General features: G+C 31.4%; 1 protein-coding gene across 2 annotated transcripts; it reads left to right on the plus strand.

Moving 5' to 3' along the window:
• The first annotated feature begins 2,012 nt into the window (after nucleotides 1–2,012).
• On the plus strand, nucleotides 2,013–24,609 carry LOC139527427 (uncharacterized). 2 transcript variants are annotated; one of them, XM_071322886.1, is made up of 3 exons: nucleotides 2,013–2,288; nucleotides 3,659–3,722; nucleotides 22,210–24,609. In XM_071322886.1, the coding sequence occupies exon 3, from the start codon at nucleotides 22,319–22,321 to the stop codon at nucleotides 24,470–24,472; it is 2,154 nt and encodes a 717-aa protein (XP_071178987.1). In that variant the 5' UTR covers nucleotides 2,013–2,288; nucleotides 3,659–3,722; nucleotides 22,210–22,318; the 3' UTR covers nucleotides 24,473–24,609. The 2 variants fall into 2 exon arrangements, with proteins under 2 accessions (XP_071178987.1, XP_071178988.1); XM_071322887.1 differs by lacking the exon at nucleotides 3,659–3,722.
• The last annotated feature ends 1,548 nt before the right edge of the window (nucleotides 24,610–26,157 follow it).

Below are 26,157 nucleotides of genomic sequence, written 5' to 3' on the forward strand. Positions count from 1 at the left end.
TGAGCTGTGCGTTGGTTTCAAAACATGTCTATTGGAATAACATTTGTTAAGTATCTTCTATTTTGAAGTCAACATTATTGGTTGGTTTCTCTCTTGAAATAGTGTTTTTATTTTTATCAATTTGTATTGTTTCATATCTTGATATTTTTAACTTGCAACTAAGTATTGAATGTTCTGGTAATTGTAATTTTTGATACAGTCTGTTACTAAAGTGGTTTCAAAATCTTGAATTTGTTTAAATTGTGTGTGTGGAACAATTATATAGTCTACCACTGACTTGCCACGAGGTGCTACACAAGTGAAGTTATCTTTGTTTTGCTTGAATCTCCCATTTAAAATACAAGTTTTAGAGTCTGACAAAAAATCAAGTAAGTAATCACCAAATTTATTACTAACATTGTCTATACTTAATCTTTTCTGTATATCACCTACATCTATAAGTTCATTGAAATCCTGTTTATCTCCAATTCTGCCATTCAGGTCTCCCATAATCAACATCGGGTTCTCATCAAAGTATGTGTAAACCTGTGAAAGAAGCATATCGTAAAATTCTTGAGCCAAATTACCTCTACTTGACCTTTCTGGTGTAAGATATGCAACGCATAAGTTTATGTAATAAGAGTTATCATTTTTTGCCCCAAGTTTAAGCCAGACAATTCCCTCGAAACTTCTATCCAATACGATCACATTGTATTCCTTTAATAGCTCATTTCGTATCAATACGCCTGACAAAATGGTTGGGTTTTTTTTTTTAGTTTTTTTTTGTATTTTGGTCAAAGGGACAAAGTGGATACTTTGTCAAAATTTTATGAAAATTAAACGAGTCAGATTTACTTTAGTGAAATTGTTGGGTTCCACCTTAATTTGTTGCACTTTAGTGTTTATGTTGTTCCTTTGTTGTTTATTTTTATAGTTGATGTGTTTTTAGTTTGTAACCTTGTTTTCTCTCAATATATTTCGGACTTTTGAACAGCAGTAAAGTACTGTTGACTTTATTCAACTCCTTTTCGACCTAAATTTAATGTTGGTTTTGTTATATTTTCAAAGGGTTTATTACTCACAAAGTTTATAAAGTATTCAATAAAATTGTGAATGGAAATGGGCAATGTGTCAAAGAGACAACAACCCGATCATAGAACAGACATCAGTAAGCTTTAGTATTCCTAATGAATATTAATAAAAATGAGTCTATGACATATATAGTTTTATTGACATTATAAACACGGAGTCCATATTGCTGATGTGAACTGCTTGACCATTGGAATATAACCAGCCCAGCATTTTTTTGATGCTGACATGATTTATTAAAAACCTTTCTTCCGTTCTTTCTTTAATAAATAAATCCTTGGGAGCTTTATGACTAGTTTTTAACTCCCTCAGACAAAATACACCTCAACGCTACCTTTCATTTTACAAATTCTGCTTCCGTGTTGATGAGAAGCACCCCCTATAACAATTGAATTACAACCAATATTTCTTTGTTGCCAAGCCATAGAAAGTAGTGCGGTTAATCATACTTGTGTGTATCCAAACAAATCATCATAGATATTTTTTCTGATAAAACTTGAAAGCTTGAAATATATTTCGGTATGATATTTTTAATGTCATAAAAATCGTCGTAGATACCAGGATTAAAAATTATTATAAAAGATTAGATGATTATATGATTATGAAAACAAACAATGAATTATAGAAAAACTAGAAGAATGCTTTCTTCACTTCTAAACGGTAACGCATTGTTATTCTATATGATATAGGCATGTATTAATATCAGTTGATAATATTATCAATAAAATCGTATACTATAATTACATAACAAAATTAATGTAAATGTAATTATAATATCATAAAACAAATATGTAATTGAAATGTAATATCCAAACGACAAACACACTGTAAAAAATGAACAACATTGAAATAACAGATGATACATACCTTGGGAATTCCAATTTATCATCGACAGTATGTTTACGCTATCTCACAAGAGATGTATTGCAATTAACCGTACACTTAATTGAATGAACTATCTTTATAGATGTTTACACGTTTGTCTTAGAGGTTATTGGAAACACATCCATCTGACAATGTTATAATTGTCTTGTACGCACTTAAGCCAATAATGTTTACTGTTTACGTATCTATCTTAAGTGTTTCGGAAAATCCACGTCCTGTTCTAATAATTATAGTTTCTATAGTTTTTAAAACAAACGTTGAAGTTTCTATATCAGTGGGAAACATATATATATCAGATATAATTAGCTAAGACAGACATACTGCAATGTTTTATGGTAAGTCATTATCAGTGTTTTTAGTATACTTGATAAAAATTGCAGTTGTTATCTTATAGTTCGTTTTTGTGTGTGTCGGTTGTGGTTGCACTTCATTGTTTCTGTTGTTTTCCTCTTATACAGTAGCATACCGCTATTCAAAGGTCATAAATCGATTGAGAGAAAACAAATTCAGGTTACAAACTAAAAACGATGGAAACACATCAACTTTATAAAAAACTAAACCCCGGAAAACTATAACAAGACATTAGTTTTACAGTATAAAAAAGAAGATGTGGTATGAATGCTAATCAGACACCTCTACCAAAGAGACCAAAATGACACAGAAATTAACAACTATAGGGCACCGTACGGCCTTCAACAATGAGCAAAGCCCATTCCGCATAGTCAGATATAAAACAAGTTCGTTTGAATGCTTCATAAATATGTCTGCAAGATATACCTGGTGATATCAGTAATTTTCTTCCAAAACAGAAGATTGTCGTGAAAATCGTGTATATCATCGGGTTTAGCTTGTTTTTATTAACTTTATGAAGTAACATTATAAAAATACGGTCAAGTTATATTTTTACATAAAAAATATGTTTATAATTTTATCGCAATATAGAATAAAGAGCTGTTCTTCACTGCATAAACTTATCGTAGATTCTATGTGCGCCTGACGTATTTTTCGATGATTTGTATTGCTTTAATTTTAGTCATGATATTGTTTCCGTTTCATCAAGACAAAAGTTAATCAGTGTTGCTTTCAATTATTTTAGAAACACAGACAGTAAACAAATATTCCACTCAGGAAGTCTAGGTTGTTGTTTGTGCAATGTTCTCAGATGCGTGATTATCGTTTACATTCGCTAATTACAACTTATTGATCTATTATTATTAGTTCAAGATGTTTCTCAAGGTTCTTTAGTAATATTAACATCAATCGGTAGGGAAAATCATAATGTGTGTCAAGATATCGCAAGAGTCTTTAAATAGCCCTGACATTTAAAACTCAAGGTGGTACCTAACACTACAGGGAGATAACTCTGTAAAGTCAGCTAAACGTTTTAATTACGTTGTGTTGTAAAAGGAATATTAAACTTCTCAATGATCAAAATTGCTGTTTGTCAAACTGCTATATAACCAGTGTAATATTTCTGACAAAACGGTTGGTTCAAAATTTTTGAAATTTTTATATTTTTGTTAAAGGGTCAAAGTAAATACTGTGACAAAATTTTATGAAAATTAAACGAGCCAAATTAATTTTAGTGAAAGTGTTGGGTACCACCTTAATGAACTTTTGCAAGTTTTTTGAAATTTTGTAATTTAATTTGATTAAGAAAAAATGTATACTCGACATAAAATAATCTTTTCACGAATAATTTTAGGTGAAGACATAAATGAGTAACAACTTTCCCGAAAATGACATTAGAATCAGATTCATATATTCAGGTAAAGCCGATTGCAATGAAACATTTATAATCCTTTCTGTCGTCAGACTTTGTTTCTTTTGTTGTTATGTCAACTTTTTACGAAACGAATATAGGGTCCAAATTAACATCTATCAAAAAGGACCTCAAAAGACACAATATAACATATGTTTATAAAAAATACATTTCGAGGTAAGAACATGATCTTCAATTGAATGTTACTTAGACGTATAATGTAAGTTACGATGCATTGTCCATTAGTTTTCTGTTTTTTATGTTTATACTTATGTTTATTTCTTTTCTTAGATAAAGAAGTTCTTAATTAAAATGTTATTTAAGGAATGACTGTAATATTTTTTCTGTCTATGAAGAAATAACATAAAAAATGTGGTGCACACTGAATAACGCGCGTAGCGGGTTATTTAACAGTGTGCACCACATTTTTAGCTCACCTAGCCCGAAGGGCCAAGTGAGCTTTTCTCATCACTTGGCGTCCGGCGTCCGGCGTCCGGCGTCCGTCGTCGTCGTCCGTCGTCCGTCGTCGTCGTCCGTCGTCGTTAACTTTTACAAAAATCTTCTCCTCTGAAACTACTGGGCCAAATAAAACCAAACTTGGCCACAATCATCATTGGGGTATCTAGTTTAAAAAGTGTGGCGTGACCTGGCCAACTAACCAAGATGGCCGCCACAGCTAAAAATAGAACATAGGGGTAAAATTCAGTTTTTGGCTTATAACTCAAAAACCAAAGCATTAAGAGCAAATCTGACGAAGTAAAATTGATTATCAGGTCAAGATCTATCTGCCCTGAAGTTTACAGATGAATCGGACAACCTGTTGTTAGGTTGCTGCCCCTGAATTGGTAATTTTAAGGAAATTTTGCTGTTTTTGGTTATTATCTTGAATATTATTATAGATAGAGATAAACTGTAAACAGCAATAATGTTCAGCAAAGTAAGATTTACAAATAAGTGAACATGACTGAAATGGTCAGTTGACCCCTTTAAGAGTTATTGCCCTTTATAGTCAATTTTGAACCATTTTCGTAAATCTTAGTTATCTTTTACAAAAATCTTCTCCTCTGAAACTACTGGGCCAAGTTCATTATAGTTAGAGATAATTGTAAGCAGCAAGAATGTTCAGTAAAGTAAGATTTACAAACACATCACCATCACCAAAACACAATTTTGTCATGAATCCATCTGCGTCCTTTGTTTAATATTCACATAGACCAAGGTGAGCGACACAGGCTCTTTAGAGCCTCTAGTTTATGTTATTTCGAATAGATAGAAAAAATATTACAGTCATTTCTTATAATTTAATTCTAAATTTCATTCTAAACCGTAGAAAACCATAAAAAAAAAACGTTCATGACGTCACGGTCACATGACTAAATTATGTCTATGGGCTCATAACAAAATAACGTCAGCCAATCAGAAGACGCGTTACACCCAAAATTAAAATTATATGGACATGTGTTCCATGGTTTATAATGCATGGTACTGTGGCTTCATTTATATTGGTTGGATATCGATTTTAGTGGATTTCGTGGGTACAGGAGAACCACGAATAATTTAAGTGTTTAACGAATTACAAATTTGCTAAAGGAATGTAATACAGACCTTGCCGAAACAACGAAATTAAATATTCACGAAAATGAAAGTTTTCCTCAATTTAGAAAATTGGTACTCACGAAAATTGGTACTCACGAAAATAAATTGGTACTCACGAAAATAAATGAAGCCACAGTATGACATTGTGCATCAGAAATATTTTGCAATCGTGTTAATCAAACATATGATAGAGGTATTGACATTTTGTCTGAAATTACTGTAATTTTAGAAGACGTTAAAGATATTATTTCTACTTTAGGTCCAAATAAAGCTGTTGGTTCAGACAAAATTAGTAATAGAATGCTTATAACAGTAAAAAATGAAATTACACCCTTTATGTATTCTTTTTAATAAATCGCTCTCTCAAAATATATTTCCTGAAGATTGGAAATTGGCATATGTTACTCCTTTATTTAAAAATGGAGATAAGTCAATGTCATGTAATTATAGACCAGTTTCACTTCTTTCTTGCGTGAGCAAGATACTAGAAAAAATAATATATAAACATATATTCAATCATTTAATTTCTAATAAACTTTTGTATAAATTTCAGTCTGGTTCCCTACCCTAACTAATTATGATGTATCATTCTATCGTGTATGCTATAGACAATCAAATTCAAATTCAAATTCAAATATTTTATTGGACAAAGCACATATGATACAATGCGTATTCCAAGATACAAACACATTAAACATGACAATTTATGCAAATACAACATAAAGAAACATTTCAAGTACTAATTATATATATAATATCACAGTATTACACAGTATTATACTTATGGTAGACCAACTGACATTAGATTTTTATTACGAAGTTCAAAAGCTTGACTTAGATAATTACATATTTGTCTGGTGTCAACCAGATTTACTGGGTTTAGTAAATAAATCGTTGATTTAATATCATCATCATTATTAAGGTTATTGAAAATATCAAACTTCTCTCGAAGGTCTTTATATAGAGAAGAATATAAAAGAAAATGAACTTCATCTTCCACTTTATCTTTACAAAGTTTGCAGTATCTTTCACTTGCTAAAATTTTTTTGGTTTGCTATACCTACCAGTTTCAATTGCAAGTGAATGTGCACTTATTCTAATTTTTGTAAGCAGTGATTTATCATATTTCTTAATATCAAATCTTAAGTAAGCTTTTAAGTCAAAAGATGAGCACATTTTACTATAAAATCTTAGTTTACCCGTGTTATTAGATTTGATATGCTCAAGTTGACACAAAATCTTGCATTTATAAAAGTTTTTTAGTGAGTCCTCAAACACATTATGTGATATTTGAAATGAGTCAAAGTTGATTAACTTTTTTAGTTTATGTAATGATTGTACCCAGCAAGAGCTCTTGTGTGTATACAATTTTTTATCTTCAATGAATGCAGATTTTAATATATCAAATTTTGGGTTGTTTCCAACTTTAATGTCAGTTAATCTAGCATAGTATTTAAACATTAGTTTATATGATATAAAACACACTGGATATAGCTCATGTTCTGTACGTAAAGCTAAATTGGAAGCCTTACCATGAACACCAAGAATATTTTTCATAATCATATTCTGAACCTTTTCAAATGGTAGTTTATCAGCAGTGTCAAGATTTATATTAAAATCTGAGATCCAAATTTCAGATCCATATGTCATAATTGGTGAAATTAATGAGTTGAAAAGTCTTTTTCCACTGCAATACAATTAGAATATGGTAATTTTGATTTCAAGGCGAAATATGCCTTACGTGCTTTATCAGCAAGATTTTCAGCTGCTATATTAAGTTTACCTCTATTGTTGAAGACTATACCTAAGTATTTATATTCTGTAGCAGATTCTAATGGTTGGGGACCAAAATAAAAATAATGTTTATCTAATAAAGATCTATTTTTACTATTTGATAAAATCATAGTTTGGGTTTTCTTGGTGTTCACATTTAGGCCCCAATCATTACAAAAAGATTGTAAGGCATCCACACAGTGCTGCAAGCCATTGGGTGTTTCTGAAATTAAGATTAATCATCTGCATAAAGAAGATGACTAAAGTTATTCTGATTTAAATTAACTGGATCAGACAAAACGGCGTTGAAATAGGAATCGATGTCATCAACAAAAATATTAAAAAGGGTGGGGCTAAGACTGTCCCCCTGTTTCACCCCTAAAATAGCATGGAATGATTCACTAATAAATCCATCTGTTTTACAACAATATAATGTATTACTATACATATGTTTTAACAAGTCATAAAATTTCCCACCTATTCCCTTTTTGAGCAATTTATGTAGTAATGCCTTTCTTACAACACTGTCGAATGCCTTTTTAAAGTCCACAAAACAAATGTAAAGATTTTTCTTACACTTATTTAAATATTTACAGCAACTGAACCACTCAAGTTTCCCGTTTTTCCGTTTTCGCTCCGTTTTTCATTCGTTCCGTTTGCGTGTTTCGTTCATTCCGTTTACGTGTCATTCATTCCATTCATTTCGTTCATTCCATTCCGTGTTCCATTCCGTGTTCCATTCCGTTTATACACGACATAGCATTATAACAAGCGTGTTATTCGGTAAATTGTGAAGCTAATCATTTCGTTTTAGAACGTTTACAGCGTGTGTGAACGATTATATCATTCTAAAACGAAAGGTAATTCGGTTCGTTTCACAGATAAATTTCGTATTTTATAATCACATCATCACATGTATTTTTCTTCATTTAAAAAAAACGACAATCACCACATGATGGTCACTAGCTCAGGTCTGAATTGACCGTCTTTTTTAATTAAATGATGTGAAATTTTGTTAAAACTTTTTTGTTCGCAGTATAGTCATTAAAAACTTGTTGAGACATGGAAATATTATATTTAACTTTCATGCTGAGATTAAATGTATTCACAGGTTCATTATTTATTTTTTGTAAAAAGGATGTTTAAGAATATCCCTATATTAAAGTGTACTCCACACATGGCTTACTGGATATACCGAATTGCAAAGATCTACATGTAACTAATTTACAATAAAATGAATGTAGAAAATTGTAGTACGGTAGTTTGTAAATAGTCTTCTTTCTATTTTAAATGATTAAAAGTAAATGCTGAATAAAATGTATCTACGATTACTTAAAACATAGGGACAATATTTCAGTAAGTCTGTGTTTCATTTAATTTGATTTAACAAGCTAGATTTATATTTTTTTTTTAATACAGCTACTGTAATCTTAGTATTATAGGAAAATATTTTTTTTTATTTTCATATCATAAATACAATGAAATATCATGCATATGAAACATGTATATGCAGCCTTGTGTTTAAGTTTAGTGGACTATTGACAATAACATATTTCTGTAAAGCTAAAAAGACATTTTATTGCAACAGATGTGTATTAATTAAAGTGGTGACAACGTTTTCGAGGATTTCATACATTTTTTAATCAATCCAAATAACCAGCGGGCGTACTCTGCAGGACATCTTTTCAAAACTTGCGAGACATTTCACACTTAGCTTAGTTGTTTAACAGATAATTATTCTACTGCCAATCATTAAATGGAACTTTTATTTTTGTTATTTTTAGCAAATGTGACTAATAAAGATATTTATATATTTACATTGATCTTGATTTTTTTGGGTGTTTAAAATTTGTTCAGAAATATAATTCAGTATTTTTATTTCCTTTATTTGAAATGTTTACGATTTCAGCTAATATGACAATAACAATGTAGTTATAACGTGATACCTATTAAGAGAATGATAAACGAAAAAAAAGTCACAGGAAAAAAGTCCCGGGAAAAAGGTCACAAAGTCCCTGGAAAATAAAGTCACCGGAAAAAAAGCCACAAGAATAAACATCACAAGAAAATAATCACAGGAAGCTGTCAATGCGGTATGGGCTTTTCTCACAGTCGAAGGCCGTACGGTGACCTTTATATATACATTTGTTAAAATTTCTGTGTCATTTGATCTCTTGTGGAGAGTTATCGCATTGTAATCATACCACATCTTCTTTTTTTATATATGTGTTGTGCAAAAAAAAAACCATTACAAGTTGTCGATTTATTCATTGACAGTTGCTTTTTCAGTTAGTGAAACCGTTAATAAAAACAGTCACGTACTTTGACGTTTAAAATTAATTTGAATAAGCATAGCATACTTATAGATACATGTATGTAAGTTTGACACTAGTAATTTTGAGGCCCTTTACAGCTTGTTGTTCGGTGTGAACCAAGGCTCCGTGTTGAAGGCCGTACTTTGACCTATAATCATGGTTTACTTTTTTTAAATTGTTATTTGGATGTAGAGTTGTCTTATTGGCACTCACACATCTTCCTATATATATCTAAGGGCTGTATAGCCAGTCACGGTCTTTGAAAACTTCCATCATCATCATCAATGGCTTTTTTTTTTGGGGGGGGGGGGGGTAAATTATAGATTATGATGATATTTCTAAAAACTTGTGATCTTTTTACAAATTTCCATAAACTAGAAATTAATATTCAACCCTAAACGTTGCCGATGAGAGCATTTTAGAAAACCATAAATAATATAGTGTAGATGTTTCAGCTTTGTCTTAAAATTTGCAATAAAAAAGTACCTTCAAATATTGAATCAAAACTCTTTTGAAACAAAGAAATTTTTCCAGATAATTATATACATGTTGTATAAAGAATATTTTTTTCCGTGTTCTATTCCGTTTATGCACGACATAGAAGTTTCCTTTCCTAATCAATTGCACTCATGACTTAAAGTAATGTGAAATGTTACAACAAATCATCTACAAAATTGTACTTTAGTGTCAGTAAGGACAAAAAGTCATATTTAGTGTAAAGTGCAAAGTCCCAAAAATGTAGTTAGAGTTATGAATTTTCGTTAATTCATATGTATCACATTTTATAAGAAATATAAACATTAAACCGGGATAAAAAAAAAATCTCAATTATACTAAGAAAAGAATATTCAATGAATATTATACAATATGCTTCGTTGCAAATTCGTGTAAAACCTTAGACAAATAGTACAGTTGCATTTTATCGACTGGTCAGTGTTCGGAACTTATTAAGGACGAGAAAACGAATAAAAAGCTATGTTTCGCAAGAAATAAATATCCACCAGAGACAAAATGACTTATAGATGTTAAACTGGTCCGCCGTTCCATCTATACATGTAGCTTTGCACTTCGAGGTGAACACAACAGGGGTCCAGTTTGTATAGATGTGAATTATTAACGGTCACCGTCTCAAAATCCTATGCACGTTTGAGTTTCAATCCCGCGATATTTACAAGGGTACATCAAAGTGACATATAATTAATATTCGTTAATTTTATATACTCAGAATGAATAGCTTGATCGTTTATACAGAGAATAACATAAATTTAAAATGAAAAAATATTTGGTATGATTGCAAACTAGACAACTATTAACCAGAGTAGATGACAGATGAAAGCAACCATAAGTAACCTATAGAAAATCCATACCGAATAGTAAGCTCTAAGAAGGTTCCGAAACAAAACAATTCAAACCAGGAAATAAGTAATCCTGTTGCTGTAAAGACTTTATAACAGTTGTGTTTATGAATGAAATGGTTAAAGAAAGCATCAATCTGTCGATTGCTTTCTTTTGCTTACTGCGCTACATCAATGAGTGTCAATTTCATTTTTTGCGAAAACAGAAATATTTTGTTAAAAAGAAAAAACAACCTTAACATCAGAGATTCATTTAATTTCAGTTCTGTTCCTGTATCAATTCGCAGTTTTTCTTAAATATTTTTTTCTTATATGCGAAGGGATTCCGTGCCTTCAGTTAGGTTTAGTATCATATAACCGAACTTTTAATTATAATATAATATACTAGTAGGAACTAATAAATTATTCGGTCCAAGGCCTGATTGATGAAAGGGAATTATCGACAACACAAAATGCAGGAAATAGTTGTGTACAAGAATTGAACCACGCTGAAGTACATCCATTATTCATAGTTCATTATCTATTAACTAATCAAATGGTCGCCTAGTTACAGTAACTGTAAGTAGTCCAGAAAAGGGTATAAATTTGCATCTGCATGAATAGTAAGATTGTACAAGTAAAAAGTAAAACGCTGAGTATTCCACATGCCTTAGGTGTTAATTGACTTCTTAATTTATGACTTAATAGTATTATATTATGTAAACGAATTGAGAATCTGATTTGTTCTTCCCGTAAAGTGGACAACCTTAGCATGAATACAAGTACTTCTTCGTGACAATTACAGCTAATTTCTTTATTCATGCAGGGTAAGACTTTGGTAAGTTTGATTGCTAAAATGTTTGTATATTGACAATTGGAAATGGGATAACTGTCAATCAAATTTTAATATAACATATACTTGTTTTAATAATGCCTGTCTATATTGATTGCAGAAGTCGATCTTTATAATAGTGCTTAAACTAACGTTAATACAAACAAAGCAAGCAAGCCAACTGAAGTTTTACTCTATAAGCATTAGGAAATTAGCTGTAATGGTACAATTAAAGCCAGGAGCATTTAAGATCGTAAATAAGTTACTGCAACCTAAAACACAGCCGTAATCCGTTTTAAAATCGTTTAATGTGTCATTGTACATTTTTGTAAATAACGTTGTCTTGTCAATATAATTTTTATTTCTTTTATTTAAATGATTATCATATTGCTTGTTCATGTGAACTTAAACACTTAATCGTGAGAGTGTGTGTCCATGTCTGCATGGTCACTGCTTATCAATCGTAATCCTCAACAATTAAGTGAACTTTCGGGAATTATCGCGTGATTTAATAGCTCGGATTTTTAGATTAGATATGCGCCGTTAAATGTGAAACTGATCTTACTAGGATCATTTTTAGAATAAAAGTGCTTTAACCTTTGTTAAGTTATCGCATGCACGTGAGTAACTTACTTAAAAAATACATGATTTCGTCTTCGCCGTTTTACTTAAACATACAGCTTTTTAGTAATCACTATACTGCATATAAGATATATACATGTACCCTCCCCCCTCCCCCGGGCCGAAAAAAAGAACAAACAAAAAACAACAACCAACCAGTACATCATTAGAACCCCAATTTATTCATCGTGGAAATATTGCGCTTAAAAAGAGGGGCAAAAGATGGCAGATATCAGAGGGACATTCAAACTCACAAATCGAAAATAAACTGACATCGCCATGGATAAAAAAGAAATAGAAAGACAGACAAAAAATAGTTCACAGAACACAACATTGGAAACAAGGACTGAGCAACACAAACCCCACCAAAAACTTGGGTGATCTCAAGTGTTCCGGAAGGGAAAGCATATCCTGTTCCACATGTGGCACCCGTTGTGTTCTCATATTACCCATAATACCAATTTGATTTGATAGCTTTGTTTTAATTTCTGTGTCAGACGCGAATTATTCAGTTTTTGGTTAAAATGCACACCATTGATTTTTTTTACAAAATTGTTTTTGAGGAGAATAACATTATTAACCCGCATGCATAAATTCTTAAAACATGGGAAACATATAGACAATAACTGTTTAGTGTCTTTAAATATCAGCTGTATGTGTACGAGGCTAAGACACCGGTGTAATGCGAGCTTTAGCGAGCTAATACTCCTGTTTCGAGCCGAGTACAAATACAGCTTAACATTTAATGACACTAAACAGTTATTGTCTTTATCCTGCGTTTAATTCTGTATTTTGTTCGTGTTTTGAAAGACACAAAACTTCACATTTTTTTGCATTTATTTTCAATTTGAAATCCCTTGCGTCCCGCATAGTAATATTAAAATCACAAATTCAGCTGAAGACGGATTGAAAAAAAAAAGAATCTCGAATGGTCAACAATAATACATCGCTTAAGGTAAATTATTGTTTATTTTAACATAACAACTAATTTCAGATCTAGATCTAGGTGAGGGCGTGCAAATATTACAATTTCACCGAGGGGAGCAAAACGAAACACACTGCAATATTTGTTTATTAAAAAAAAAAACACAAAAAAAAACAAAAAAAAACGATACCTCCTGCTTTTAATTTAATCCTTTAAAAGTCACAACATTGTATAGTAATGCAAGAATATAAGGATGTAGAAGTGTACCATCTTTCAATGTATTTTGTCCTTCTATATATACTACGTTACAGTAAAGGATTTTTTTTTATCGTAGGCGAATATTATTCTTTCAAAATGTATGCCCTCAAAATATTTCTTTATTGTTCAGTAGCTGTCAAAATTCTTATTCTATTTTGATGAACACATTTTAGTATTGTATTTTTTCGTTATGACTACTTTTTCGTCCGGAATATAAGTGAAATACTTGCCACTGTACGTTAAGAAAACGTAACAAAATAAGCAAAAAATCAATTCACAAAGCTATCATACATTATAAAATAAAAAGAATATATGCTAATTTGTTGCTATTATAAGTATTTTTTCGAAGTTATATGTTTTAATATCAATTTTGAATAAGTACCTGTGTGTCGTAAGTATAACGGTGTCGTTCAATTTTTATTCAGTAGGGGTTACGGGGTTAGGACCAACTTTTTTTTTTACAATCAATGCCTTTGAAATGGTAATATGATTGGAACTTCAATTTATCCTGAGTTGGAACCCACTTTTAAAAAAAATGCTGGATCCGCCTATGAATATTTCCTAATTTCATCATAGATACTTGTATTTAATAAGACTATCCTTGAATTATCCTGGATTTCCGACTTAACATGACGTAAAATTGAGAATGGAAATGAGGAATGTGCCAAAGAGACAACAACCCGACTAAATAGTCGAAAACAGCCGAAAGCCACCAATGGGTCTTCAGCACATAGAGAAAATCCCTCACCCGGAGACGTGCTTAAGTTTGCCTCTAAACACAAATATGTACTAGTTCAGTTACCTTGGACATCAAGCTTAATCCGAAAATTATAAATAAACATATTAAAATTTAGGCAATTAATAAGTTTGCTATAACAATTTTGCCAACGATTAAATCTATCTGAAACAAGTGTACAACAATTAGAAATTTCTGATTTATTACTAAACAAAATCGTAAATCATCGATGTTGAACGTGATTAAACTGTTACATTATCACGATTTTAGTTTGACTGTTCAAACAACAGAAAAGTTCCCGATTGTGAAATAGATAACGACTTGTTATTTTTCCACCCATATGTGAAACTTCAAAGAGTGAAGGTGTGATAGACGGATGCTAAAAATCAACATGTAAATTATATGGACGAGTAATAAAAAGGTGTTACATGTATGAAGTTATTCTGGAAACTGTTATCAATTAGCGAGATTCCGATCAAAGCTTTGTATTTGCAATCTTCGAAGAACGCAAAAAAAAGGCAAAAATAAAGAGTGATATTATAAATGTAAAAGTTCAAAAAGTTTATTTTAACATATTTCTATTTCTAAGCCAATGGTCACATACTCACATTTAACATAAAAACAAATATGTTTTAAATATTTCTTTACAATATATTGTTTTTAATATTTGGTCTTTATTCTACTTTTCAAGACATTTCCAATATTTGCATATATAATTATATATAATATATTTTTAGATATTCAAGGCAGTTTTATTTCTTTTTCAATAACTTTTAGAATGATTCCCTTCTATTATTTCTGGTTAATTTTCTGTATTTTATAAACGTCTTTTTTATGTGCGTTAGATATATTTTCTAATTAAATCAACCGTTTAATTGTGTTGAGTCATTTAGGTAAACAGAAAACACAATATAATAAATGATTATTTTCTTCTTGCTACATTATGTAAGTATATTTGTGAGCGTAATTCGTCCTGAACATTCATGATATATCTGCCACTGGACTTCAAGAAACGAACAACCAATCATTACTAGCTAGTGTTTGCACTTGAATAAAAAATAAAATCAAATACACTGTACATGCATATGATAGCGGACTATGCGTGCACTTACAGATAAATTGACTGACTTTGGAAGTACTAGGTTATTTTGAAAAAGGTTAAATATACGGATCATACGCTAATGTAAAAGACGGGAAATGATTACACTAAAGTCATCGAATAAAATGTTTTCCCTCCGTGAAACGAAATAAGAATATTTTTTATCTATTTTTTGGAAAAACTTAATGGGCGTTAGTTTTAAAATAATTTACAAACACGAATAGGGTCGTTCATTTCTTTAATAAAGAAAACTATGCAAATAGTTTGACGTGGATAACGAAAAAGATTGACACACACACATGTTTTGAAAGAATAATATAATATATTCTATTTACTTTAACCAGGGATAGCGACTGCCACTAAATTATGTTTCTGAGATACTCCTTAAATTTTCACGTCTTTTACGATGTACATCTCACTAACTTATATGAAAATAAGTAGAAAAAAATGACAACTTTAATAATAAATATAAATAATAATATAAAGAATGTTTCCATCCTATTTTTTTAAGAAGAGAAGGTATTTTGATATTTAAATTGATCTTGTTTGCCTTTCATAATTTAAATATTTTTTTTATTTTACTATTTATCTATTCATTTCAGAGCTATCATTTTTATTTTAAATGCAATAACGAAGTAATGTAATGAATTCTATTCATAAATAAACAATGAGTAGTACACTATACCGATTAACTTTGGTATATTTATTCGTTTCATTTGGAAATTTGAAAACTAGCATAATCGCCAAACAACCAATCAGGTGAAATAGTATCGTTTCTGAACGAAACAATGTTTGTTTACACGGAATATATTGATCGTTTCGTTCGTTTCGTTCACACACGACTTTGAGCGGAAAAACACGAGTTGACTTTAATAAACGAAATGAGTGGAGATACACGATTCTGACTGATTTAACTCGTTCGTTCTCATTTCATTCCATTCGCGTGTTCGTTCCGTGTTCGTTCCGTGTAAGAGGGAACGTTGAGTGGTTTAGTAGCTGTATTAATTAAAGTTTTTATTATGAATATATGGTCACTTGTTCTATATCCTTCACGAAAACCACCCTGCTTGGCACTCAACAAGTCTTTAGACTCTATGAACACAGTTAATCTGTTTTGTAGTAATGAAGTAAATAATTTACCTAAACAGCTAGAGACACATATACCTCTATAGTTATTGCAATCATTTGGATCACCTGATTTAGAAATTGAAGAAATATATGACAGATTCCATGATTTTGGAAATTTTCCACATTGTAGTATTTTATTAAAAAGTTTTACTATAACTAGTACCATGGATGAGGCACTACATTTAATAAACTCATTCAATATCAAATCAGGACCACCAGACTTACCAGATTTAAGTCTAGTGATACCCTTTTTAACTTCATTACAAGTAAATGGGTAATCCAGAGAGCAATCATTTTTTTTTTTTTATGATTGTCCTTTGATTTTTCAAGATCATCAGGAAAATTAAGTTCTGAATCAGAGTTTAATAAGGATTTGTAATGTTCTACCCATTCCTGCTTTGATAATGGACTGGGTGCCTGTTGGTGGTTATTTTTTAGATTGTTAATATATTTCCAAAAGGACTTAGAGTCTTTGTGTTCTAGGCTATTCAATTTACTAATAAATGTCCTATAAAACTCTGCTTTTAAGCTCTTTTTTTTTGTTTATTATAATGTTTTACACAATTAGAATATGTTTGGCGCAGGTTAGCATTATTTTTATCCTTTTGGAGTCTTTTACCAAGAGACCTTTCTTCTTTCCTCAGCAAAAGACAATCATTGGACATCCATGCTTTTTTTGGTTTAGCTCTTTTTCTCTTATTAGATGGACGAGAACTTTTCTTTTTTAATACTAAAGTTTCTGATGCTGCATTTACATAAATTTTATTAACTGATGAGACAAGAAAATCAATATCATCACAGTTTTCATCATCAATATTGTTCATTAGATCTAATATATCATTTACAGACTCTTTATGTAATAAAGCATCAGGATAATTGTCTGACATGGAATGTTCCCATTGAAATTTACCAACATCAGAAAGAGACTCAAGAGTTGTCTCTCTTTGAGTACATGATTTAAAGCATACAGATAATAAACAGTGGTCAAACAATTCCACTGGAGATCTAACAATAAAATGCTGTACACAATAGAATAAATTAGGTGTTGTTAACATATAATCAACTGTGCTTTGGCCATTAGAATTATAAAAAGTAAAAAATCCTAAGGAATCGCCTAGAAATCTCCCATTAAGAAGTCTCAATTGCAAATCTTTACAAAGGGACACAAGCAGAGTGCCATGTATGTTACAATAGATTCTATACAACTTTAACTTTTGCCGATGTAAGCAAGGCTTTCGATCGAGTATAGATAAGGGGTCTACTTCTGAAGTTAGAAAGATATGGTATAAAAGACAATCTTCCTGGATATTTTGACAATACTGAGCTACCTCTTATTTGTTATATTTACAAGAAATCTACCCGGAAATTTATGTTTAATTATAGTCAATTGTGTAAAGATGTTAATATCAGTGAAAATACACCTACTTCATGTAATTGCAGTAATTCCGAATATATTTATGGACCCATTTCCCATGTTATAACAGGAGATCTTAACATCGTTCAAGACCGAGAGTTAAAATCATTCCTCAGTAAAGGACCTAAATATCGTCCCCCGTCAATTATTAATTGGAATGAGTGTCGTAATATCATCCACGACTCACTCCATACTTACTGTATGAAATGGATAAAACGGGAAAAAGCTGACAAAAAATCTTTGGACTCTTTTTTTAATTCAGTAATGAAGATAGTTGATATACGTATTCAACATTTTAAAGAACATTTTACTATAAACAATAACCACAATAAACCTATTTCTCGTATCAAACATAAACTAAAAGAACTAGCCAAGGAATTTGTTTTTGTCCCGGCAGATAAAGCTGCTAATAATATTATTATTGTTTGACGTAAATTTTACATTTAGGTTCTGAAAAAGGAAATCACCAATTCACCAACATTCCAACTGACTCCATTTTCAGAAAACGAAATCTGTAACAAACATAAACTTTTAGCCACCGCTTTACAAGCAGAGCCAAATACAATGAAAGTCCCAACTATGTATTGGCTTCCGAAGCTACACAAAACCCCTTACAAATATAGATTTATTTCGTCTTCAAGCCATTGTTCAACTACTAAATTGTCTATTCTTCTTACCAGCACACTTGGAACAATTAAAAACCTGATAATAAATTGTTCAAATAAGGCCTTCGAAAATAGTGGAATAAATTACTTTTGAAGTGTCAAGAACTCGTTGGAAGTACTTGATAAATTGCATGCTTATATTGGTGATTTTGAATCTGTTCAAGGTTTGATTTTTCTACCCTGTATACCACATTGCCTCACATTCTCATTAAGAAAAAATTCACACACCTAATTAAATGGGCATTCAATAAATCAGAATGTGAATATATATGTTCAAACTCTTTTAGGTCATTTTTTAGTAGCAATAAACAAAAAAACTATGTTTATTGGACATGCTTTGATACTATATATGCCCTTGAATTTTTACTAGATAACATTTTTGTTCGCTTTGGGGATTCCGTATATCGTCAGATTATCGGAATTCCAATGGGGACTAACTGTGCACCACTTATTGCGGACCTGTTTTTGTATTGTTATGAGTTACAATTTATGACAAAAATAAGCAAAGACCCATCGAAACAACATCTGATAAACAAATTTAATAATACTTTTAGATATTTGGATGATATTTTGGCTCTCAATAATGACGACTTCAGTATGTATATTAATGAAATTTATCCTGTTGAACTTACTTTAAATAAAGCTAATACTAAGAATGACCACTGCCATTTTCTCGATCTTGATATCTATATCACTAATGGAAAGCTGAATACTAAAATTTATGATAAAAGGGATGATTTTTCATTTCCTATCGTTAATTATCCGTTTTTAGATGGTGACGTTCCCTTGTCACCATCTTACGGTGTTTATATATCTCAACTTGTACGATTCGCTCGTGTATGTAAAAATGTTTTAGATTTTAATGAGAGAAATTTATGTATTACTGAAAAATTATTACACCAGGGTTTTCGATATCACAAACTAGTCAAAACATTTACTAAATTTTATCATCGGTATAAAGACATCATTCGTAAATATAGCTCAACATGCAGACTTCTAATACGTTCAGGTATTTCACATTCAATTTTTTATGGTAATATTCTTTATAAAGCACAAAGGTGTCAGTATTCACCTCAGAAACTTACAAAACCTTTGAATAGACTTATTAAGAAGGGATATAATTACGATACTGTTGTCAAGTCATTAAAGATTGCATATTTTGGCGTAAATATTGAGTCACTGATAAGGTCTTTGCATCGGAACTAAACACATTTATTCTAAAAACAGTTGTTGGCATGACACGGGTTATGTTCTTCTCATATATGTTATGATGGTATGATACTAAACCCCTAACGGGAAGGATTGTGCCTGATGTTCATATGATGAAATCATAATCTTTCAGTCAGTTTAATTGAAGTCTGGAGCTGGCATGTCAGTTAACTGCTAGTAGTCTGTTGTTATTTATGTATTATTGTCATTTTGTTTATTTTCTTTGGTTACATCTTCTGACATCAGACTCAGATTTCTCTTGAACTGAATTTTAATGTGCGTATTGTTATGCGTTTACTTTACTACATTGGTTAGAGGTATAGGGGAAGGGTTGAGATCTCACAAACATGTTTAACCCCGCTGCATTTTTGCGCCTGTCCCAAGTCAGGAGCCTCTGGCCTTTGTTAGTCTTGTATTATTTTAATTTTAGTTTCTTGTGTACAATTTGGAAATTAGTATGGCGTTCATTATCACTGGACTAGTATATATTTGTTTAGGGGCCAGCTGAACGACGCCTCCGGGTGCGGGAATTTCTTGCTACATTGAAGACCTGTTGGTGACCCTCTGCTGTTGTTTTTATTTGGTCGGGTTGTTGTCTCTTTGACACATTCCCCATTTCCATTCTCAATTTTAATATATTAATATGGTTTTAAAGTTACTCAACAAATTGAACTCAGAGGGTAGTATTAAAAGAGGCGACTTCATAATAGTGTAATCTTAAAGCTGGTGTTCCACAGGGTTCGGTACTGGGTCCTCTTTTATTTCTGATATTCATTAATGACATTGCAGATGATATGATTGGATTAAGTAGAATGTTTGCAGACGATACATCTATTGGACATACTGCTCCAGATGAAACTACTCTCCAATCTATGATAAATATCGATCTTCAAAATATTAATTCCTGGGCAAATAATTGGCTAGTTAAATTCAATCCAAATAAAACTAATATCATGTTATTTAGTAACAAAAATTCAAAAAATAACTTGATTTTTTATTTTGGCGGAGTTCGGGTAGATACAGTTACTAGTCATAAACATTAAGGCCTATTTTTTAGCAGTGACTGTAAGTGGACCAAGCATGTAGATTCTTAATAGAAAAAGTATCAAAACAATTAAATGTTCTTAGACGTTTGAAATTCCGACTAAAAAGGGAATATTTAGAAAAAATATATTTAACTTTTATAAGGCCTGTTCTAGAATAATTATGGATAGTTGAATTCTGAAAGATTAGAAAAATTACAACAGGAAGCAGCAAGTATTGTCACTGGTCTAATAAAAAATTAAAGATTAGACGGAAAGCTAAGAAATGAACTTTATTTTACAAAATTAGGAAAGAGGACGCCCTAGAATACTTATAAGATTTAATACCCCCTTCAGTTGCAGAAACAAACAATTACAATCTACGAAGCAGTCAAAATATATACCAAACCTCTGGCAGACTGTCTCTTTATCAGGAATCATTTACTCCATCTAGTATCAAACTGTGGAATTTGCTCGATTTAAGTATTAGAAATGAACTTTCTTTAAATATGTTTAAATTAAAAATTAAACAGAAATATTATAAAAATAAATCACCCCCTACATATTTCAATATTGGCGATATTTAAATGTTTTACACACAAGATTAAGAAACAAATGCAGTGCCCTTAACATGGATCTGTATCACGCAAATATTAAACCTAACGCAATGTGTCAATGTGGTTATTTATACGAAAATGCTCAACATTATTTCATCTCGTGTAAAAATTTATATACAGTGCAAAGGAATAACTTATTTTTTGAACTTAGAAAAGAAAAAAATACCTACCGACTTTGAAAATTTAATGTACGTCAATGCTTTGTTTAATATGAACATAAACACTCTAATTTTTATAAAAGTGCAGAACTATATTAAAGAGACCAATCGCTTTTCATAGTTTATAGACATTATGGTTAAATATATACCAATGATAATGTAGTAATTACTTTTTGTTGACTTCGAATGAAATTGTTCATTTTTTCCTAAGACATGGATCATCAATGTGATTTTATTATAAAATCCTATCGGTTGACAACAACAATTTAATTTAATTGTTTGAAATACAATTATAACTTACATTTAGAGTGAATATTTTTTCCAAGATAAAAACAACCTATTAGGTAGGTCTATCAAAAAAGATTACGATCAACTCGACTTTTAGGAATCGATGAGCCATGTCGTTTAAATTCATGTTAATTTCATGTCTTCATATTAATATTGTTTATGATGATGTTATTATTATGTTTGTCATTTTTGTTCGGTTATTTATTATTTGTATGTAATGGAGAAGACGTTCTAAGTTGCAAAACTTGTGTCTAATCCTATTGTTAATGTTTTGGACAATAAAATATGTTTAAACTAATATGATAAAGATGTGCGCAAATTACATATAAGTCATATCGCTGCATACCACATGTGTATTTAAAATAACCTTCGTCAAATAAAAAGAAAAAAACTGTAAGCTGGCAAATCTATAGGCCTAAACAATACACCAACACTGTCTTCATTTTAATTTTGTTCAAGCACATTTTCACAGACGCAACATTTAAATTGTTTATTTCTTTTCAGATGCGAACAGTTGTAAATGATTCAAATAGTTGACAACTACACAACGTGCCAATAACCATATAGTGCAGCTATTGCATTATAAAATAATCAAAAGTGATCATCTTTGGATATGGATAGAAAATATGGATCAGTGAATTTACTGCAATTATTTTGTGTGATCTTATTTTTTCGGACGATTTCCACAAATAAAGGGGAAATAGAGAGACTACAGAGAGAAATGGGTAAGCTCTCCCGACAAGTTATGCTACAACAATTATTTATAGAAGAAAAAATTCGTAGTGACGGTAATTCGGGTTTGAAACAAACGAGAATTATAAACGATGGAACCAAACCGTACCACTTTCCGACAACGAGGTCAAAAAGGGGAGTTGCAGCCATTCATGATCATTCCCATATGAAACGTACAATCGGTGTCGGTGAATTTGTTGCCGTGTTAAATGGAGTTGAATTCAGAACACGACACAATGATCCTGAACTGCGCATGCCAAGTACGACATCGAAAAATTTCTTAGAAACTGAGGAAATACCTTTCCCTGATGTTCCACCTGAGGTAACACAGAAACATACAGAGGCTGAACAGGTACAAGAAATGCGTGAGTGGTTTAGGGCCTTTAATGATCAAAATTACACAGAAAGGGACTACCGCAAATATTTTAAACCTGTTTTGTGTTATCTAGAGGGAATGTGGGTCTTTGATAATCATACTGATATACTAGAACCTTTTTTAAGTGACAGACATCAGTTTGATGCGAGTACTTTTGATGACCTTGAAGAGAAAATAATGTTCACATCTTATGGTGGACGGAAAGACGGTCTTGAAAATTTTGGATGGCTCCCAAAAACAATAATTAATATTGAAAATGGGAATTCCCCATTATACGGCCAATGGATATATAGAATTGTTTGTCATCCGTTGAAGCGTGATCTTCCATTAAATCGTTTGCGCATGGTCGATGATTTGAGCTCGAGAATGATGTTCCTACGTTCAGAAGAGGAGGAGACGAAGACTAGACGTGCCCGTTTTAAACTAAACCAACGTGACAGTAACGTATGGAATGAAAGATTTAATCAAAATCCAGCTTTAATTGACAGCTTAATGGGCGAAATACCCGGATTAGACAATTATGGCGGGAACTTGACAGACGAAGCGTTAAATCTTCCAGCATATAGTGCTGATGGTAAAAACATGAAAAAGAAAAAGCTATTAAACAGTGCATATTATCATCGATTCTGGGAAGAGATTCGACCTGATTACATGCGTTTATCGTTACGAAAACGAGCATTTTCTGACAGCAATCTGTTTATGTCGATGACATCACAACCACAAGTTGGAGGGAAAAGTTTAAACTATTGCTCAAAAGAAGAATCATTACAGAACAAACCTTGTAAATATTACAACCAGCGATGGTCATACGCTGTTCCATTTGAAATCATATACCTCAACCCACTTAGTAATTGGAATCCGTATAATATAACCTACAAAGGTCATTACAAGAATGACCCGGAAGCACAATATGTTACCGAGAATGGGAAACGAAATGGCGGTAATGATATTCATACAGCATATAATGGTACAAATAGTTGGTATTTTTTCCAAACCCCACAAAGTTTTTATAGTGGAAAAGAAAAGAAAAGGGGAAATACGGGAAACGGAGGTATCGGTGTGCTAGATCGCAATGGAAAAGTAAGATATACCCGGTCAGCTGGTATCCGGGTGTTTCTTCCAGAAATTAAAGATATAGGTATCATTCGTCAGAGATACCCAATCGTGCCACTTTACAGCGAAGGAAACACCGCGTATAAAGAAATGGAATCTCTTAAAGACATAGTTTTGGAAAATAACAAATATCTGAAAATGTTCCATAATGTACTTGAAGATGAGAGTATTGAAAAATTGAGAAAGGAAAAGATCAAATTGTCTGTGAAAAGTGGCATAACGCTGGTAATGTCAATGGCAACCATATCCAATCCGGGTCCGCATACTCATTATATTGATTTATCAGCAGAAAACGTCAAAGCTTTAAAATCGAATAAAAAGTTAAATGTTAGAAGCAGTGAGGATAGTGGTCATTTCCATCGTGTTAAAATTATCTACCGGCCACATCTTAGTAATCCATTCGTTATGAAACGGTGTGACAACAAAAGGAAATGTTGGGATGGACATAAAAAACTTTTACTTGAAAATGAGGCACAAATACCGGAAGCCGAAGATTCGGGAAAAGAAGTGAATGAAGACGAGAGACCAGAGAGTTATAATGAATAAATTTTACTTTATTATTTTTCTGGATCTGAACACCTTGCTCTACTGAATATTTTATTAAGATTGCAATTATATGTATGTTGCATGTTGCAATTTATGATACCAGCCTAATATGGGAATAAATCATATTTACAGTGAAACTTGTAATTTAAATGTAAATTTGTGTACACGTGCATAGTTCAGTGCATGCGAACAAGCTTTCGGCGAATAAGATAATTAGAAGACAATAATTCTATCACAATACATTTCTGAAGATTGTGATGAAATGAAGAAAAAAAATATGTATATAAAAAAAACTTACATGTATACACTATGAATATACCATTCACGTTTATAAACATTTAAAACTAAATCCTTAACATTTGATGTTTTATGAGACTAAAATAAGTATCTATATAAGAGGACCAAATTAAGCTGGTGTGACACTCTTACGAAAAATATACGAAAACCTTCTAATATACTGGTTAGATATATGAAATATGAAAATGCTAACAGTAAAATAAATTCAAAAAGGTTCTCTAAATTTTAATATTCGTAGGTTATTGTGAACTGAATCCATATTTGCATGTAATTGTTTTAAGTTTAATATTCTAATTTTCTTTAAACATCGATTCTCTTTAATATTTTTATAAAAAAACGAAATTTTCAATAAAAGTTTGAATGTGTGTTAATGTGGGGGTGAAAATTAAAGAAGCTAGGACAAATAAAGGTGTAGGTAGGCGTTAATTTCTCTAAAAAAACAACTCTATATTTTTTTTTCTTTCAAAAAGCTATTGCCACAATTCATAATTTGTTTTTCTATAAATTTGAGTAATATTATCGTTGTTTATGAAATATGTTAACAAATTGGCTGATAAACAATATGAACAATAAAGAAATAGGAAACAACATATGAATCCATATTAACATGTCTGATTTGCACTCCAGATTTTGTGAGAAAGAAACAAGTATGTTATCCTAAAAAATGCATTCCATTTTCTTCGTATCTTATTTGTGCTTTGTACAAAATGACCAGTTGATACTATTCAGGTGGTTTTCTTCGTAACTTAAAGCAATGACATAGTAAAAAATATGTTTTCCGGTGCTGTACTTCAAATCAATATCAACAGTATGTGTTATCCAAATTTTAAACAATCTTATCTATTATATAGATATAAGAAGATATGGTATGAGTGCCAATGAGACAACTGTCATTCAAAGTGTTTCTGTTTGTTTTGCTCACATTATTGTCAATATAATGGAATTCTATGAGACTGTCATACCAGTGATATGTTCAGATAGCTATAACTCAGATTTACTGTGCGTATTTCTTCATTGGTATAGAATACGGTTGAGATCCCACAACACACGTTTTAACCCTCTGCATATTTGTACCTGACCCAAATCAGAAAGCTTATGGCCTTTGTTAGTCTTGTATGCTTTAAAATATATACTATTTATATGTTTTGGAGTTTAGTTTGACGTCCATTGTAACTGATGAACTAGTACACATTTTTATGTAGGGGCCTGTTAAAAGGACCACCTCTGGTTTCGGGATTTTCTCCCTACGTTTAAGACGCATTGATGGCCTTTAATGCTGTTCGCTGCTCTTTGGTCGGGTTGTTGTCTCTTTTACATATTACCCATTTACACTCTCATGTAATTTAATAACACCAGGTTTAATTCACCGCTTCTACATAAGGCCATGG

Source organism: Mytilus edulis, chromosome 6, assembly GCF_963676685.1.
Source record: "Mytilus edulis chromosome 6, xbMytEdul2.2, whole genome shotgun sequence".
Taxonomy (NCBI): Eukaryota; Metazoa; Mollusca; class Bivalvia; order Mytilida; family Mytilidae; genus Mytilus; species Mytilus edulis.

Bases quoted from the DNA above. Each gene is read 5' to 3' on its own strand.
- LOC139527427 (XM_071322886.1), top strand. From the start codon at position 22,319: ATGGATAGAAAATATGGATCAGTGAATTTACTGCAATTATTTTGTGTG.